We start from the raw sequence: 14,168 nt of genomic DNA on the forward strand, positions 1-14,168 counted from the left end.
TGCAGGTGTCGGGTAAGATACATTCGAATGGGGCATTGTACTCAATCATTGGTCTGATAAGTGAAGAGTACAGGGGAACAATGACCTCCCTTGATCTGGATGTGAATCCCTTCATAATCAGGTGGGCAATGTAAAAGGTCCTCCTAACCACTTTGGCAATGTGAGTGTCAAAAGAAAGGTTACTGTCAACTTGGGTCCCCAGGTCCCTGATAACCTCTTCTGTGCTTAATGGATTGCCACCTATGTGGTAACTTGGGGTTACCTTGTTTTTACCAAAGGGTATGACTATACATTTTTTGGCATTTAGCTTAAGGCCATGGCTCTGGCACCAGTTATCCGTTTCTATGAGACCTCTCTGAAGGATATCTGTGTCTGATGGATTTTCAACTATGGCGCCCAGTTTGCAGTCATCTGCAAACTTTGTCAGCCACAATCCTCCTATGTTTGCCTGCACTTCTGAAAAGTAGATGCCGAACAAGTGGGGGCCCAGGACTGAGCCCTGTGGGACACCGCCTGTGACTGGCTTGGAGTCTGACATGGCACCAGCAACTCTAACCCTGTGGGTTCTGTCCTTGAGCCAGTTTGCAACCCATCTTGTGACATATGGGTTTACATTTAAGCTGGTGAGCTTTTCTATGATACCCGAGTGGGGTATTGTGTCGAAAGCTTTTGCAAGGTCAAGGTAGGCTGTGTGAACTGCCTTACCCTCATCAATGGCCTTAGTGACTGTTTCAAAAAAGTCGACTAAGTTCAAGAGGCATGATCTGCCCTTGACAAAGCCGAATTGGGTAGGATCCAATGTCTGTAGGTCCCCTATGTCTTTATTTATGAGTTCCATTATGATCCTCTCCATAGCTTTGCAGACCAGGCTTGTTAAGCTTATGGGGTGGTAATTACCAGGGTCCGTAGAAGCACCGCCTTTGTGGAGTGGGACCACAGTTGCCGTACGCCACTCTTTGGGTACATATCCTGTGGTAAGGCTAAGATTAAACAGCAGCCTTATGTGTGGGTTTAGTTCCTCATTGAGTTCGTGTAGCACACAGCCAGGGACACCATCCTGTCCCATTGATGCTGTGTTTTTAGCTTTAGAGAGAGCAGCTCTCACCTGGGCATTTGAGATGATTGGGAGGCTACACTCTGCTGGGATAGATATTTCTCATTTTGGGGGGGGGGGAGAAATTTTCACTGAACCTGTCTGCCAGTATGTTTGCAATGTCTGTGGGTTCAATGGTTTTTGTATCATTTTGGACTAATTCTGAGCATTTCTGGGAGTTTCCACCCAGATTTCTAACATAGCTAAAGAAGGCCTTATGATTGTCTTTTGAGTCCTTGGCGATTTTTCTCTCAAAGTTGGCCTTGGATGATTTTATGAGTGATCGTAGTTTTTTACTAGTATTGATCAGAGATGTCTTCCCTTTTAGGGATTTTGCTCTATCTTGTAGTAGCTTTCTCCTCTTGTTGTAAAGTTTGTTTATGGCTGGGGTCCACCAGATCGGGCGCTTGCCTTTGGTGGAAAGGGTCTTGATTTTATTTGGGATTGCTTGATCCATGCAATCCTGGAGGTGCTCATAGAAAGCATTTGTAAGGGATTCAGCAGCGTGGGTTGTGGTTTCCAATGGCTCAGGGGCCTTGAAGAATACCACACCAGTCTTAAGAAGTGTGAAGTTGGCTTTTGAGAAGTTCTTCACTGTGGTCTTTTTTGTTGGGGGTGGGGGCAGGATGTGGATCTCCAGTGAGATTAGTTTATGGTCTGATCTCACCAATGAGGGATATACTTCCGATGTGGAGCATTTTGTCCCCATGTTTGTGATGATCAGGTCTAGTATATTTTCACCTCTTGTGGGAATGGTGACAAGTTGTTCCATAGCATTTGAGTTTATGAACTCCAGGAACCTTTGTGCTAGGGTATTGGGGCTTGAGTAATGTTCCCAGTCTATGTTTGGGTAGTTGAAGTCACCCAATATGATGGTGTTTGGAGAGACATTTATACTCTCCAGTGTCTTCAGGAAGGCTGTGTGGGGTTCCTGAGTTTGAGAGGGTGGCCTGTAACATGCTACAAACTGTAGAGCAGTTTTGCCTATGGTTAATTGCACCTGAATGGTCTCTGATGCTTCATGAGTTGCCACCAGCCTGGAGGTGTGGGTATCCTTGATGAATATGGATACACCCCCTCCTTTTGTGGTACGGTCCGGGTTTTGGGGCCGGAACGCATGATATGAGGTAAAACCTGATAGTGCCGGGGTGCTCTCAGGAGCCTTGAACCAGGTTTCAGTCACAGCACAGACATCGATGTTCTCCATACTGAGGAGGGCTTCGAGGGCGTGCATCTTGAGATTTAGACTTCTGGCATTGAGCAGCATTAAACTTAGTTTTTTTGATAATCAGATGTTTTTTTAATTGCTTGGCCTGGGAGGCTTGGTGATCACATGACAACTTTTGATTTTATTTAATGAATGCTGTTAATAAAGTTTATCTTCGCTGATGAAATTATCTCATGTAATAACGAAAGCGCTCATTTTGAAATAAAGCAGGTTGCGGTGTCTGGCTGCTATCCCTGGCTAGCGTGGTTTGTTTATATTACGAATTTTTTAAGTCTGCCAACTCATTACACCTCCAAAAAATTTGTTCACAGTTACCTGTTTCTTCTTCATACCGCCAACATTTGCAGTCTACCTGAGGAAAAATTCTTTGTAGTCTGCGTGGGGTATAAAAATACATATCCAAGCAAATATCCTAAATCATCTAGACTTTGCATATTTGGGAGACATGCATATATCCTTCCATTGTTTCTTTGTGAATTGGTTATCTAGTCTGTCTTCCCAGTCCTGTCTAACTTCCTCTGTTTCTTATAGTTATCATACAATATTTTATATTCTCTACTAATTATTCCCTTTTTAATGGCAGCTTCTGATCTAGATTCTACTAAAAACCAGAGCTGGTCTTTCACTTAGGATCCCCTATTGCTTTCTGTTTGCATATACTCTGATATCAGTCATTGATAGGGAACATAATATGTAGCCTGCATTCCAAATGTATTCTTGGCCTCTTCCTGTTGTATTACCTTTCTCTCACTAGATAGTTGCTCCCAGTACCTTGGTTCCTTTGACAGTTCTCTCTAGTAAATTCTAGCCCCATTCTTGCCTGTTCTATGTATCCAGCCCAATTCTTGCCTGTTCTATGTATCGCTAAGAGTTTATTTTCATTCTGACAGGATTTTCTAGTCAGAAGAGCAGTCAGTGCAGGTTGGGGGGGGGGGGTACTTCAGGAGACCATACCTCTCAACTGTCCAGATTTTTACAGAATGTCCAAAGTTTTGTCTGATATTATTGCTCTGTTTCTCATAAAATGTGTGGTTTTCTGGTAGATCATTGAGGATGGAAGTCTCTAAATAATGACAGAGAAATATTTGAGTTTAAGACTTCATATCCCCTGGCTGGCTTGCCATTGAAAAATTAATGATAAGGTGCTAAAGTCTGGGTGCTGTTACTGTGATGCTTACTGTGATGGCTCCAAAGTCTTCTTAAGACACTCAGTCTTGCTGGCTGGGTTTTGCTGAAATCAAAGTCTGGTTATAGTTGCATTCACAGTCTGTTGCATACAGAAACGTGCAGATATACACTGATGAGAGAATATACTTTGTAGCACCAAACTCAGACTTTTTATAACAAACCACACGTACTACTGTAGCAGCTTTAGGTACTGTTCTACTTTACTTCTTGAACATGGATGATGTGAGAGATACAATATTACCTCGGAACAAGTGTGTATTCCTACATAGATATCTCTAACATAACTGAATTAATACAGATCTTATATACAGTTCTAGTCACGCACACACATATAGATTTCCTTTTGGTATTTTATTTTGGAGAATTGCTCATCCTGTAGAAACAATGCTGATTGTTGCAGATACTGACTTGATGATATTATTTTTAAGTTTCCTTGCTTAACAATGTCACATTTTTGCTCTTTGTATGAGAACATCTGTTCTTGTGTTTGCAGAAAAATATGTTTTCATCCTGTACTGGTATTGTTTTTTAAGGAAACACCTTGTAGTAAAACACATACAAATGCTGACTTGATCATTCAAACTTTCTTGCTTAACAATGTCTTATGCAGATTGTTTTCCTGTCTGTCCAGCCTTTAAGGAACCAGATTAGCTTTTTTTTCCTGATAATGTGTAAACATACATCCTGTTTTTACATTTTGCTGATTCTGTAAGAAAACATGTCCATTAAGCAAGTTCCTTATTTTTCAAGCCACAGTCATTTAGTGTGGATGCTGATCACATATTGCTAAACTCTATTTCTACATTTAAACAAGCTTTATTTTAGACCTTATTTATGCTGCATATTTGTAGCAGAATTACTTTCAACCTTAATATTTTGTTGAGCATACTCTAACACATGCTAATGCAAAACATTTTGTTCTGTTAACTTTCTAAGCATATAAGAGCAATATTAAAATTCTGTCCCTATTTTTGGGCCTTTGCCCCCCCACACACACACACTATTTTTGGCTTTGTTCGGATTTCTTGGGATAATATGCCTTGTCTGACCATTCAGATTCTGAAGGCAGAATTGCTCCAGGATTCCCTGTTGATAAAATGTGTTTCACTTACATTTTATTTAACATCAGAGTTTTTTTTTTCACTGGGATCAGAATGAAATTCCTGTGGCATGGAAGATTTATTATGATTTGTTACAGATACAAATGACTAAAGCTGCTGCTGTTCCTCCTGTATTTCTGGCATTAGAGAAAGTTTTTGATTCATTGCATTAAACTTCCCTAATGGGCAACCTTTGATCCCAAAGAGGTGTGACAGGTTATACAAGGTGCCCCACGCCCATAAGTACCTGTTTTCTAATCCAAAAGCAGATCCAACAATAATTACTTTAGCCAAATCAGCTACTGCTAAACAGGCTACTGCTAATCCAGGGGGTAAGCTGGGGGCGAACATCTTTTCTTCTAGTATTTTTACTTTCAGAATGTTGAATTGTCAAGCATATATGTTAAAGTGTTTGCTTTTGTGTTTTGAGAATATGCAAAAGTTATTGGTTAAACCTTCCTTGTGAGATAAATCATTAATTAATGCTTCAGTGACAGCTGCTTCTCATGTGACAAAGCATATCCTAAATTGAGGATGGAAGTCACAAAATAATGACAGATAAATATCTGAGTTTCAGCCTTCATATCCTTCAGGAAATGCATGCTAATGCAAAACTTTTTGCCCTGTCAACTTTCTAAGCATATAAGAGTAATATTAAAAATCTGTCCACTAAGCCTTTGGCACCTGGATCAGTTTTAAGGAGACTTGTTTGGTTTTATAATCACAACCTACCTAAAGATGTTATATCTGAAATTGTAATCTCCCCTTAGATAAAGAGATCCTGTTTGGCCCTTCTGCAGCTGAGGTACTAAGGAGGTGTGATGAAAAAGGGAAATGTATACAAGGATTGACTTGAGATTTTCCAACCCTCATTTTTAAACCAAGTAATAGTTTTCCCTCCTCCTCCTCAGCCTCCTTTTCCAATACACAATCTAAGCAGCAAGGTTCCAACTTTCAGGGTTTTAAAACAATGGAAGTGAGGCTCAGAAAAGAAAGTAAAAGCCTCAAAATCTCAAGGACAGCCTCCTTACCATCAACATGATTATCCGTCTGTTCAGGTTCTTTCTCCCTTCCACTCTGCTATTCTTTCAATGTCTGTGAGACTTCATCAACCCTTATGGCATCAGATAATATCAGAGAGTTGGATTCAAAATGTAACTCAACAGGGATGTGCCTGGCAAGGGATTCCACCGTGTCCAAGCAAGTTGCTGTCTCGGGGGGGGGGGGGGGTGAGGTGGTCATAGAACCAGTGCCTCTCAAACTCCTAGGCAAAAGCTATTTTATTCAGAGTTATTTCTGGTTCCCACACCATAAGGAGCCTGGAGGCCACTGATGAATCTTTGTGCTCTAAATCTTTTATCAAGATCCCAAAGTTCAAGATGTTATCACTTCAAATTTTTGTACCTTTGATTCCTCATTTTGCTTTTGTGGTAAAACTGAACCTAAAGAATGCTTATTGTCGCATTCCTATAGCCAAGCATATCAGGTGTTTCTTAAGATTTGCTGTGTCTGGCTGACATTATCAGTTTTCTGTTTTAAACTTTGGACTGTCCACTGCACCACAGGTATTCACAAAATGCCTAGCACCAGTGATAGTGATTGCTTATTGCAGACTCCAGAGCTTTCACATTTTAAATTTGGGAATGGGGGGATTGTTTTAATAATTATTAAGTTGTTTAGCTCACAAACACAAGGTACAGGGTTTGATTTTCACCTCTGAGCGAAATTAACTAGGCTTAAAATGTCCTATAAGGGCAGCTAGCCTAGTACTTACCAATGAATCCTAGAAATTAAAATATTTGGACAATTGATTATTTTTACAGACTCTTTTTCCAGCTGTCAAGAGTTCTTAGCACCTGTTCAGAAACTTCTACTCTTTTTGAAGTTTCAGATCAATTTGTCGAAGTTTTCTCTCCTCTCATCTCACAGAATGGTTTTCCTGAGATGTCTGTTAAGACTCCTCCTTGGGAACAGCCTCCCCCTCCCAAACAAAGCGAGTATGCTTCAACACCCCCCCCCCCGGGTTTATCCAACTTAAGCCAAACCTCTGTAAGGGAGTGTCTCAGGATTCTAGGGTACATGGGTCCATGACTTCAATTATAATCATGCTACCCTTTGCAGACTACACAAGAAGAAAATGCAGTGATATCTTGTATCAGTCTGGATTCAGCATCTACACCCTTTGACTTTTTAGAGTCCAGCTTGTGGATTTGTAAATTGAGAAATTGGATGGTGACTAGACTATACAGCTTGCAGTTCAGGTCTTCCCTTTCCCATCCTCCCTCCAAGTAAGTCACCACAAAAGCTTCAGACCTGGCATGTGGAGCAATTTTGAAAGGACGTAAAAGTGCAAACTCTGTGGAATCCAGTGGACAGACACATAAATGTTAGAGAGATGTTGGCTGTTAGCAATACTTTGAATGCCTTGAAGCGTCTGTGGTCCCCAGACCCTCTGCAGTTGTACACAGACAATACCACAGTAAAGTGATACATAAATGAGGTGGTACCATATCATACTGTCTTTGCAGACTGGCTGTGATAGCCTGGGAGATAGCAATTCAGCTCAGTCTAACTCTTCAGTCTTCATATATTCTGCCAGAACAAAACCTTAAAGCAGACAAGCTCAGTAGAACCAGGATAGACTTCCACACAATTTAAATTTCATCAAGGGGTCTCATAAGAATTGATCCTGTTGTGGGGACCTGTTTGCCTCCTCACAGAACAGACAACTAAAGACATTTTGCTGTAGGATTCCTTACAGTCAGGCCTGGAAGACAGATGTTTTCTTATTCCCACTGGACAGGAATGTTCGTGTATGTCTCTTCATCCTTTCCACTGATTACCAGGGAGCTCTAAAGCTCTAAAAGGACTCCAGAAATTGTGTTGGTGACTCCCTTTTGGTTGAGGCACCAGTGGTTCTCCCTACTTTTTAATCTGGCCATGAACAATTGCCACAAGCTTTTCCACAGACGGGATTTACTTATAAGACTGAGGGAGTGTTCGAGAAAAATGGATCTCTCATGATTATTCTATACAAAATGCATATTAACTTACAATTTCTTCACAAATATGTTTGATGAATTATTTCATATTTGTTCATGTTAAAAATGATATGTAGTTATGCAAACCACAAATTGTAGTTCTAAGTGTTTCACAACTGTATTCTAATATCAAGCTGCAAGTGTATTAACAGATGATTGAAGGTAAAGAAAGTACTGGAATGGTTAAAGGATGTTACAAAGACTGGTTTCTGAAAGTAGAAAAGAAAACAATGTAAAAGATTTTGTTTTATGTAAGTGCTGACCTTCCCAGGCTGGGATGGGTAATTACAAGGAATGTTGGGGAGTTAGAATGTTACTGGTACTGAAATATACAAGGTTGAAAAACAAGACTGATTACCAAGCCAGGTAGCTTGTGTTTTTCTAAAACATTGTTACTAAAAACATGGTTGTTGAGTGTTCACGTGCAGCACTAAGTGAGAAGCATGAGGGTCTGCAGAGACCCTATTTGTCAATGTCAGTATTCTGCATGCATGATACTGATAAGAAAAGGAAATAAAAACTGTGTATTTTTGCTGCTTGGTGAGACAGATTTTTTAACTGTGAAGCTAGTCTCCCAGCGCTGACATATGCGGATTTAAATAAAAAGAAAATGTTTTGCACATCCTAAAGAGTTATTGACTCAAGACTAAAAGGTAATTAATGTTATTTATGTATATTTTAAACTGCACTTTAATTTGATACACTCAAGTCTAGAAACTCTTCAAGTAACTGCTAGGATGGTAGAATCTTGATACTAGTTAGGCACCTCCTTTTTGAGGATGTGCAGCAGGTATTAAAGGGGGTGAAGCAGCCTGCTACTAGAAAATCATATACATGCAAGTGGAGAAGATTTTTTTAGTTGGTCCCATTCTAAGAATCAGGAGCTTTTAAGGCCTGGTTGCTTCTGACTATTTGTGTGTGTTACTTTGTTACTGTCTTTTGGCCTTTTTTACTTCGCAGTCCAGGTTCATTTATCAGCCGTTTCTGCTTGTTCACGCTCAGATCTCTCCCTTTCTACTTGTCCTCGATTCAAGCAGTTTTGAAAGAGGTTTTACATATCTGTCCAGCTAGAAAACAGGTGGCTCCTTCTTGGGATCTTAACTTTGTGTGTGAAATTCTATTCCTTTTCCGTTTGAATCAACTCAACAGGTGGATTTGAAGTTCTTAACATAGAAGATTGTTTTACTGATTACTCTGACTTCTGCTAAATTATGTGAGTTGCAAGCTGTAAAGGTGAGTCAGACTTACCTTATTTTCTACAAAGACATGGTTTCTTTGAGAACTAATACTTTTTTATGCCTAAACTGGTATCAGGGTTTATCTTGTGCCAGTCTATTAATTCCTGTCTTTTTCCTGAACCCCAAAACAAGCAAGACAAATATTTATACTCTGCATGTCCACATCTGATACTGTCTAGACAATATTCTATCCTTTAGGGAAGCTGATCAGCTGTTATTAATTTAAGAGGAAAGAACAATCAGTGTCAAAGCAGGTAACTTCTAGATGGATGTCTCATGCTCACCATATCGGGCCACTTCCCTGCAGGGTTAGGGCTTATTCCACTAGGGTTCTGACTTCTTCCATGACTTTCTGGAAAGGTATATACTGTAGAAGTATTCTAGAGGCAGGATAGTGGTCTTCTGCACTTATCTTTACAAACTGGATTCCTTTTCCTGGTCCAGAACAGGCCTTGCTTAGTCTGTTCTCCAGGAGCTCTTGGATTCTTAATTTACCTCTTCCTCCTTTGTTGTTTTCTAAGCTGTGGTAACGTACCCAAATAGCTTAAGCTACTGCAACAGTGATCTAATGTTGAACATAGTACAGTTGTGTAACAATAAGTGCTGTAATAGATACTGTTGCAGTACCTATACTCTGTCTTCAACCCCCCCTTCTTTTGGTGTTTTTTCTGTATTGCCAGGGTGTGGATATGAATGTATATTACATTTGTTTGTATAGTTACTGTTATGTTACATTCCCTGACATTTCTTTTATTTTTTTTCTCTTTCAGGGATATTGCCTCCCTTATTGGGGCAAGACAGATCTGAAGATTTTGGCACTTTTAACTGTTTATATATGGTGCTCTGCTTGAGCTCCTGATGTTTAGTGCAAGTGGAAGGTGTCCTTAAGCAGCAAAACGCTGGCTGTTTGGCAGGAGATGGAACCCAAATAGCTTAGAATGCTGCAACACTAATCTATTAGAACATCACCTGAGCCACTGTTCTGTGAATTGATCTTGGTTATCAGTGATGGGGAGTTCTAGCACCTGGAAAAGGTGAATTTTAAAGTGGGTGAGGGTGCAGGGGAGGTCTTTAAATGAATGGGTGGATTATGACCCCACTTAATGACTGTGCTGTTCTTGTGTATTGTATCTCAGTGTGCTCTTTCAGTGAATTGTGTTTGTCAAAACAACGTTTGCTGAATTTTGATCCAGTGTATTGACTGGAAATATGCATAACTGGTCTTTCCAAGATTTTGTTCACGCAGTGATTTTCCAGTGTTGCCTCCAGCCTGTTTCTCACGTTCCTTGAGCAAGTCACATGATTCCTAGTCTGTATACATGCAGAATTCATGTTTATGAAGAAATGTCAACACATAGGCATCAGATTTATTTTTTCAAATATTTACGTTTTTCAACTACTGAACCATTTGTAATTATAAAATACTGCATTTTTATCAGTTTGAGTAAGTCCCACTTTCAGAATAGCTAGGGTAGAAGCTAAAGATGAAACTAAATTATATGACCCTTGATACTATCTGTCTGTGAATGCAGTTTTTTTATGGGTCTCATTTAGTGAGCTCCTTGACAAACCTCATTTAGGTGTGTTTTAAAAGTATGATTGAGCATACAGTGTTGTGCAAACATCTAGGAAACAGCAATATGCGAGTATGGCAAGGGAGGGGCAGAAGTAAAATTAGAAAAAGAGGAAAAGACCTACTTCTGCTGTGCTACGTTATGGCTTTTAGTGCTGTGACTCCTTTCCAACATATGCCATTTCACAAGTCCTCTCTTGACCATTGCTTCTTTCACTTCTGCAGCATTATTTCCCTTAAGTGAGAACAAGCTTTAAACCCCAACAGTAAGATTAATCGGATCCAAAGAGATGTTGGAGAAAGAGTATCTAACTTTATAGAAAGAACTGGTAAGTAAATTGATCCTCTTTGGTAGTGTGAAAGATTTTTGAGGTCAGAAAGAGTGGGATGTTCGTGGAACACAGGACTACAAAACTGAAAAAAATAATTTTATTACTGCATGCTTATGAGTTACTCATCTGAACTTTGTATAATCTCTAGGGAGTGCCAGCTGTGTTTGGTGTCTTCTCTGGTTCCTCTTGGTATCCAGCAGTCCAGAGACAGATCCTCGGATTAGCAGAGCTGAGAGAGAGCACATCCTTACCTCATTAGGCAGTAAGGTAAGCTCAAAGCTGCCAATAAAATGTGGACTTTCTTAGATATTTTAGAATACCTTTTAATTGTATTAACTGGTAAATTGACTAGTACCTTAGGGGTTATAAGAGGCAATGCATTTTCAGGTGAAACTGTGCACACACAACAGACCAACTTGCTAATACTTAAGTTTAACTAAATGTGACTATATTTAATACTTGATTGCACTGTATGCATATATCTCACTTTGTGCAAAGTATTCTTCTGGTTTGTGCACCTGGGTGGTATCTGAAAAGGCCAGCATACCTTCCTTTAGATACAAAGTACATGAATGAAAAGAAACATAGCTCAACACAGCTCCAAAGTGCTTTTTTGTATTTATGGTATTGGTGTGGCATAGAATAGGTAGATACTGGTTAAAGACATGATGACAGAGATGAAAGGCAGCAACAGTAATGCATTTTTGCAGGTCTACCCCTTTAGTGAAGGTGAGCTTTTGATGAGGATGTTAGAAAAGCCTCTTTACTTGTCATCAGTTGTACACTGGCTATCCAGCTATCCAAGAAGCAAATAGACTGGTGGTTGTTTACCACACTGTAGCTAAATTTGCACTTGATAAAGGGTGAAGAGATCATTACGTCGTGGTCCTGGAAGTCATGGAGTTATACGTTTCCTTTGTGTGTGATCAGATACTTGGTATATAGCACTAAAGAAATTAATTTATCAGTTTTCTCTATGATGTAGCACTTTTGGTTCTGACTATGCCCTGGGTGAATAGGGCTTGATCAGCATCCTGAGTACTGCAGGAGCTGGCCAAGGAAGAAGAAATAAGCTGATGTAGGCTCACCCATCGCATGGGATGGTAGAGCTTTTGGTACAGCCCAGTCCCAAGAGTGCCACTTGAGGAAAGGTCTTGATTGCTCACTGAGCATTGTAAGTATTGTATGTAGCCTCTCTTGACTCTGCTTCTGTTTTTTTTAAATCACATTTATTTGTAATTGTTAACTCTGTTTGCTTGATCTTGTATCTGTTCTCACCAAGGCTGAGCCTGTAATTGATTCACTGAGATCAGTACCTTACTGTAGTAAACAGATATAAAAATAAATAACTAAATATGATGTTGGTTGAAAAATTGTTACTGCCGCTTGGTCTAAGTCATGGCTGAAAACAGTCTTTGGACCAATTCACTTACCTGGTTAACAAAATCAAATACATAAATAAATAAACAGCCCTTGGCACTTTATACAAACCACATTGTGCAAATTTATGATACAGGCAAACAAAAAACAGCTATGCCTAAGATGCTGTTAGATAAGTGCACTCCACTCTGTCAAATTGTCAGATGTTCTTTGTGCTTCACTGTTGCAGTCATCACATTTGGGTTATCCCTGCCAGAGTAGCCCTTGGCCGGCCCGAATGCCAGAGACTTAGTATTTCTGCGTCGGTTGCTGTCACTTGAGGACTGACGTCAGCAGTGTAAAGTAGGGCAGCCGACGCCATTACATCAGTCTTTCTTGCCGTGGAGCCAGAAGCAGTTCACACAAGTGACGGTCGGCCATTACCTGAGTTTTCGTCTACCAAATTGAAGTTGAAGTCTTCTAAAGCTAAGTACCCCATTGGGGATTCTTTTTTCTTTCACAAACCGACGTCTTCTTTCGTGACTACTATTCTTTCTAAAACTACCGAGTTTCTTAGGCCCAGGGTACGAACCACACCCAAGAAACCGACGACTCACTCTCAGGCACCTGCTACCTTGCCTCAGTCTCAAATGCTTAAAATGGCGGAAGACCTTATCATGCTGATCAGGGGGAAGTCAAGCTACTCCCCCAAAAGGAAAAGAGATCTGTCCCCTGTAGTTTTGTCTGAACAAGAGTCAGATGAATCTGATGCATCTGAATATGAAGACATGCAACCACTCTCCACTTATGAGGATTCTGATGCAGAGGATTCCATTCTTTCAGCCTCTCCCCAGAGGATTTTTCCTTTGGGGAAACCCTGCATACCTTAAGGGAGCATTTCCAATGGGAGAGTCAGGACTACCCTCAGTCTAAAAAGAGACTCAGGGAATTTCTAGATCTTCCACAACACAGACCCTTGGCCATCCCCCCAGTCCCGGATGTTGGGGAGGATGTTTTCCTCGAATCCAGCTTAACTCCTGACACCATTCCTCTTGCTCCTAGAAAACCAGACAGGTACTATAGAGTACCTGACTCACACAAATATCTTTTTAAAAATCCTGCAGCTGACCCTGATGACATTTATCAAGGGCCAAAAGAGAGTAAAGCAACCTCTTCTAAGAATCCCACACCCTCAGACAGGGATTCCCGAGCATTGGACAGATGGGGGAAGAAAGTATACACCTCAGCTACTCTTGCTTTCAGGGCACTAAATTGCCAGTTCCATGTGCTGAATTTTCAGCAACATACCTTGGAACTCCTTAAACAAAAAATGTCTTCCTTTCCCGCTTGGGCAAAATCTAAAGATTTACAAGAGTTAATGCATTCTGCAAGTCAAGTAACTAAACACACCTTGCACTGTGGTTGTGACACCCTAGAAGCTTCTTGCAGGGCAGCAGTCACTGGATCTGTCATTAGAAGGCATGCATGGTGTAAGGAACAGCTCCTGCCAGATCATGTAAAATCTAAATTGTTGGATGCCCCTTTGCACAAAGATAATTTATTTGGCACTAAGGCAGAAGAGGTCTTAAAAAAGATGGAAGAAAAAGCAAAATCTATGCAAACAGTTAAGTATTTCTTACAGGTCCAGCCCCCTAGGTTCAGCAGGCATTGTCCCTCCAAACACTGGTTCTTTCCTGCTCCCAGTAAACCGGCTCAGCCTAGGCCCTGTGGAAGCAGACCCCCCCCAGACAGCAGCCCCAGGGAATGCAGAGATCTAAGCAGTGGACTACCTCCACTTCAAAACCAGGGAGTTCTAAGCCACCCCCTTATGGTAAGAACTCACAATGACTCACCTCCTCCACCCCCTCTCTCTGCCCACCTTCACTTACCTCTAGGATGAAAACTCTCCTTTCACTTAAGCACCTGGGCCACCATTACCAAGGACCACTGGGTTCTGAACATTGTGTCTCAGGGATACAAATTTTCCTTCCACACCCTTCCAACCCCAAAAGGGTT

The 14,168-nt window shown here is 40.7% G+C and overlaps 1 protein-coding gene across 1 annotated transcript in view; it reads left to right on the forward strand.

Moving 5' to 3' along the window:
* LOC122812417 (sialin-like) overlaps positions 1–14,168 on the forward strand; it is a 1,040,020-nt gene that overhangs the window by 662,088 nt on the left and 363,764 nt on the right. Inside the window, exon 8 of the mRNA XM_044084807.1 lies at positions 10,942–11,060. Coding sequence (XP_043940742.1) covers positions 10,942–11,060 — 119 coding nt within the window. The remainder of the gene's footprint in view (positions 1–10,941; positions 11,061–14,168) is intronic.

This window comes from Protopterus annectens, chromosome 1.part1, assembly GCF_019279795.1.
Source record: "Protopterus annectens isolate FY-2018-M chromosome 1.part1, PAN1.0, whole genome shotgun sequence".
Classification (NCBI taxonomy): Eukaryota; Metazoa; Chordata; order Ceratodontiformes; family Protopteridae; genus Protopterus; species Protopterus annectens.